We start from the raw sequence: 5,837 nt of genomic DNA on the forward strand, positions 1-5,837 counted from the left end.
GGAAACCAATAGTACTCCCTGCAGGGAATTTAAGTCCCCATTGACCAGAGGAAAGGAACCAATAGAGACCTTGGGGTGTTTCCCTCCCACAAACCACCTAAGGAGCAGGCTGGCCCTGGGAGCAATTGCCCTAGTCAGTATCAGTCTTTCTCACTAGCACGAAAAATCATCTACTTATTTTATGCTCTGTTTCTACTTAAAAGCCAGAAAGCCTTTCTGGCCCTGCAAATCTGGCTGCAAATATTCCAGAATTATCACTGACGCCCACATATTGACAAGCACATTTGTAGTACTAATGATGTGAAATTCAGCTGGAGTAACACAGAAAGTTAAAATAAAACACCTTAAAAACCAGCAGTAAACACAACACTGCACTTATCCAGTGCAATACTTACAAAAAAGAAAACCAAACACACAAAAAAACAAACAAACAAAAAAAAACAAACAAAACAAAAAAAACCTAACCTTGAGAGCTTAAATTACATTTTGTAGGCATTGTTAAAGTACCTGCATGATTGTTTTAACCATGTGCATTGCTGAGCTCAGTTTTCAGCTAACAAACTCTCTCAGATTCTTCCCATCTGCTTTTCTTTACCGCAACCTCACAGCTGTGCTGAGAGAGCTGAAGATGGTAGCAGCCTAAGAGCTGTCATCATGCCTCATTAGCCTTTGCCAACCTCAGTCACTGTAACAGGGGGTTGAAGTTGAATAGTGTACTTACAGTGCTGAGCACGGCAAATACCAGAAACTCACACTGGGGCTCCAAGCTTTCTCACTTAGTTTGCATTTTGTAAAGCTGCAGGTACCAAACACTCTATCCTAGGCAACCCCATTACAGAAAGGGAAAGGTAGTGCTGCAAAGCAGCACAACTGGTCTCACCTCCACAGCTGGGAAAGTGCTGGTGACACAGGTGATGCCGTTGAGCAAGGCAGAGATTCAGCCCCAGCTGAAGAAATAGTTCTCCTTCCCATACTCTTTAGTTCCTCACTCAGCTGGATCACCTAACAAACACAGGGAGACCAAGGGGAAGTGGAGCAAAATATTGCAGGAAAAAAATGCACACTCTAACATGCAAATCACCTTTGATCATATCTGGCTCTCTGCTTTATTTGCCCTGCTAATTCCAGATTGCTGGAAAGCTGAAAAAATAGCAAGTTATAGATCATAACATCAGGAAATTGAAATTCTCTCCTGGCAATCACCAGAAATCTTCCAAGCCAGTCATGCATCAACGCACAATATCACCAGGAAGCATGGCTACAAACAGCCTGAGTTTTGAACTGGATGCTCACAGAAGGATTGCAGCCCACAGACTGAGACTTGGCTGTTGCTGCAGTTTCTCTCATGCAAGTTTAAAAGCAGTCTTTCAGCTTCTCAGAGTATGAAGAGAGCACAGAGAGATGGGAAACAAGGCCAGTGACAAGCATCTCACCTCTCTGGGGCTCATGAGACCCATCCAAAGCAAGAAAATCTGAATGTAGCTATCCCTCTATGCCTGTTTAATGCTCTGTGTAACAGGTATTAGTGGTTTCAGCCTGGCACATCCACAGAACAAAAACCATCAGAACAGCTAACACCTGGGTTGGCAAGGCAGCCAGAAACTGAAGAGGCTCTGGAGAATTAACCACTTCATCAACACCAAAAATGGCTTCTTTGCACTGATCACCATCACCTGCCCCAACAGCCTATGTGGGTAAGTTAGTGTGGAACCTGTTGCTGCTGACTCCAGCATGGATAACAAAATTTGACTGCATTAGCCTGCCAGTCTGGCTCCTTCTTCCAGATTACACCTGTATACCTCAGAACCAGTATAATATACCAGGCATTGAAGTAAAATGCCAGGCACACAGACAAAAAGCAGCATGAGAAACTGAGAGAGAATCCAGCTTCTCGCTGGACTTTTGGGGTGTAGGTAACAAGGTGACATGAACAGAAAATGTAATTGAAATTATTTGTTCAACAGATAAAACTTAATGGATGTTCTCCCTGAAAGCAGGACATAGACTTATTTGAAACACTGCCTGAGTGGAGTCCTAGTTGGTAAAACAGGAAAGTTTCAGGGCAGCTTAGAGCAACTGAAGAATTTTCCACAGTTTTCACTGTTCAGCATTGATTATTCAGTGGTGTTTTTAAATGCTAAAACTTACCCAAAATTCATGAGTTGAAAAAAATGCAGAAAGCTGATATAAGTTTAGGAATAGTGCTAGGTGATAAGCAAGCAAAGAAACTCTTAAGAAACAAAACTAAGGCCACATTGAAGAAGACAGCTGGCAGATAACCTCATACACAGCAGGATAAATGTGCTTTTCTGGGCGGGGACCCCAGAATGCGGTGTGATGCCTCTGCATTACATTTTCCGGGTGGGACTCTTTTCCCTGTCATTTTTACTGACTTTCCTCTCCAGCCTAGGACCCGTATCCTGAGGTTTCTGCGGAAGTCGCCAGCTCCCTCTAATGACGAGGCTTGTCATCAGCACTGGGGTACGCAACACTGCCCTCTAACGGGGTTTGGATTCTCCCACCCGCAAAGGCACCGGAAATAGAGTCACTGCACAAGGGCGATCGCGGAGACCAAAGCCCAGCCCGGCGGGGCAGGTACCGCTACGCGCCCGCAGGGGGCGCACCGAGAGCCCTGGACCCCTCACCGGCAGCCCTACCCACCCGCCTCACCTACGCGGTGTCTCAGCGCATGCGCGACCCCGCTGCCGCTCTCCGAGAAGATGGCGGCGTCCTCGCTGTGCTGGGTGCTGCGGGCCGCTCGGCAGGTCAGAACGGGTCACTCCCGGCCCTGCTCCCCTTCGCGACCGCGGCCGGGACGGCGAGCGGGCAGGGACGGCGAGGGGCTGCGGGGGACTGCGGGTCTTGTTAGACCGGCGGGAACAACGCGGGTGTGGGTGCAGCTGCGGGTTATTCGTGCCCCGGGTGTCATGAATTCCTTGCTGGCTTCTGTGAGCTGAGCGGGATCACACGTTACACTTAGTGGGCAGGAGCAAGGAATTAGTTTGAAGAAATCTGACAAAGAGACGTTTGTGGAAACAATTCATACTTGGGTCGGGCAAAGTGTGCCGCAGGCGGGTGTTATTGCAGGCTTCATTCTTTTAATCAGGTTCTCCCCCCGCCCTGCACTAGCCAAGTGCGCAGCTACTACGTGGACTGGAGGATGCTGCGGGATGTCAAGAGAAGGAAGCTGGCGTACGAGTACGCGGACGAGAGGCTGCGGATCAACGCCATCCGGAAGAACACCCTCCTCCCCAAGGAGCTGCAGGTACCGCGCAGCCCCCCCGGGCCTTGCTGCGGCGGCCGCGTTACAGACCCGAGAGGCCGTGCCAGGTCACGGACGTTTGCTATTCCCAGTCACTGGCCCAGGACCATGTCACATTGCATAGCTGCCGCTAGCACCCAGCGTCTGCAGAACCTTTTGGGAGTGTTTACAACAGGGTATTCGCCTGACTAGCGGCTGTGTGTGTTGGGTTGCTGGTTTGGGTTTTTTAAACCAGTGCTTCTCTTGTAAGCAGTATATGTAACACTACATGTGATGAAGTATCTTCCTTCCCCCTCCCCCAGCTGCACTACAATGCATTCAGAAAGCTGTTTTCCTTATTTCTGCTAATACGGGATATTATATGATTACTTGTAGAACTTCCCAAATAAACATTTTTTTTTTTCTTTAAAATCCTAGGAGCCTGATCCAGTCAAAAGCACCAGTTTGTTCAATTAGAAGTACTTAATTTTATTTCTTGCCTGAGCTACAAGCATGCAAGAGCTGCATCAGATTTGGGCACTAGAGCTGTTCTTAAAAATGCACCTACTTGCCCAGCTCACAGCCTTCCTTACTAATCATTAAAAACATTTGTATCAGAAATATTCCTGTACATATTTGATCTGGTCATACCTAATTGTGGGGAGGTCCTTACGTGCTTAAACATCCTTGGAGAGAAAGTATATGGATCTGCTTTTATATATTGACTTTACTATTGTCTTGGCAAGCCTAGTCTATGTGGATGTCCTTACAGAACAAAACCAGATTGCAGCTGGCCTTGCTTTTGCTATTCCTCAGCTGCTTTTGTCACGATTTGAAGTCACTAAGTTATAGCAGCAGCTAGAAGACTCCAGGAAAGTAACTTCTATCTCCCCTACAAAAAGTCATTTAGGCTCCATACTTAAAGACTTTAAAAGTAAGTAATGAGCTTTCTCTGAAAGCAGAGGTTACTTTCTGAAAAAAAAAAAAAAAATCCTAGGAATTACATAGGTAGATAAAGTACTGCAAATGTTTGGCTGTACTAGGGGCACATAAAATTAGACCTATATACATAGGTAAGATACACAACTGGATAAAACCAGTAACTGAAATATGTTCTGAAGACAAGCAGTCCTCCTGACCTTGCTGTTATTAAAGTTGAAAGTCATGATGCTGCCCTTTGAAGGCAAACATCCTTTTGGAAGACAGCCCTTACGCTTGCTTTTCTCCTGGAGTATAATAGGAGTGTTTGTAGTCGAGCCTCAGGCCTTCCTTTTACTTCCCACTGTGACTGAACATGGGCTTCTTTGAGCCCTTCTGTCCTTCAGAAAATAGCATATTAAGAATGCTGCAGTTAGGGATGCATATCCAGCCTCAAGCAACTTCATTTAGGCTACATTTCCTTGCTGAGCTCACCTTTTCTGACGCTGCTGCTACATGGTGTTTCCTGAAAACTGGTGAGCTCTTCAGTTATATGTAGAAAGACCTATCTTAAGCCTTCTCATTAGAAGAGACAGTAAGGGTCAAAGGGAGACAAGTGTCTGAGAGACACCTGGATTTGTCCTCCTCTGGCTGCAACTCTTGGTGTCAGTAAAAGGGATCTTGTATACATCAAAGCATGTTACCTAAGAAGGCAATTAATAAGCAACGTGTATTTAAATACAGCCCATATTAAAGGATTAGCCCACCATGCAATAAGGAGAAAGCCAAGTGGATTTTGACTAACTATAATCACTGGCTTCAGGCTGTTCGGTTTGTGTAATAAAGTTAACTTTGGGGTCTCTTTGTGAATCATGTTACATTTGCCCCTAGGATGCCCAGAAAGAAGGGGTGAAGGCAGGTAAGCATACTCATGAGGTAGTAGAGCAGCTTGTGGCAGTACCTACTCTACAGCTAGATTTTGAGGTCTGACAATAAGCCCCCTCAAACTCTTGGTAAATACAAGTAACTGTGTGGTGTGGTCTTCTGTTTTAGGAAGTGGCTGATAAAGAGATTGCTGACCTGCCCCGGGACAGCTGCCCTTCGAGGATCCACAATAGGTGTGTCCTGACATCCCGCCCTCGGGGGGTGAAGCGGCGCTGGAGGCTCAGCAGAATAGTTTTCCGCCACTTTGCTGACCATGGTGAGATGTCTGGGATACAGAGGGCCATGTGGTAGATCACCGCATGGATATGCATTCAGGCTGAAAACACAAAGCAAGTTCAGTCTGTGTTTGAGTTAGTTAAAGCAAGACTGTCCTGTCCAAGAGCCCAGCACCAGTATCAAACTGATAAAGGCAGGATGAAAAGCCATGCTGATGCCTTAAACTCACTGGATTGCAGCTGGTATGAGTTGACAAAAAACAGTATAACCACATTAAACTTGTCTGTATGAGGCAGTTTTATTGGGGGGGGGGGGGGGGGAAGAAGAAAAATCACTACCAGAGGGCTGCAAAACTAAGCTGAGGTTTGTGATAAGGGCAACATTAGAAATAAAGACATACAGCACAAGGCTTGTTTAAGCAGTTGTTTTGTCACTGTACGGTAAGTTCACCATGGTAATTTGGGTAAAAGCATAAATGGAATTGCACAACAGGGCAAAGTGGTATTCCGAACAAGGG

At 46.2% G+C, this 5,837-nt stretch overlaps 1 protein-coding gene across 1 annotated transcript; it reads left to right on the top strand.

The window, feature by feature from the left end:
* The first annotated feature begins 2,709 nt into the window (after positions 1–2,709).
* MRPS14 (mitochondrial ribosomal protein S14) lies at positions 2,710–5,632 on the top strand. Its single transcript, XM_057427119.1, has 3 exons — positions 2,710–2,765; positions 3,107–3,265; positions 5,213–5,632. Exons 1-3 carry the CDS (start codon positions 2,721–2,723, stop codon positions 5,393–5,395), a joined length of 387 nt encoding a protein of 128 aa, XP_057283102.1. The 5' UTR covers positions 2,710–2,720; the 3' UTR covers positions 5,396–5,632.
* Positions 5,633–5,837: the final 205 nt, after the last annotated feature.

This window comes from Pezoporus wallicus, unplaced genomic scaffold (genome assembly GCF_028554395.1).
Source record: "Pezoporus wallicus isolate ANWC-B61680 ecotype Strahan unplaced genomic scaffold, APGP_CSIRO_Pwel_v1 scaffold_7107, whole genome shotgun sequence".
NCBI lineage: Eukaryota > Metazoa > Chordata > Aves > Psittaciformes > Psittacidae > Pezoporus > Pezoporus wallicus.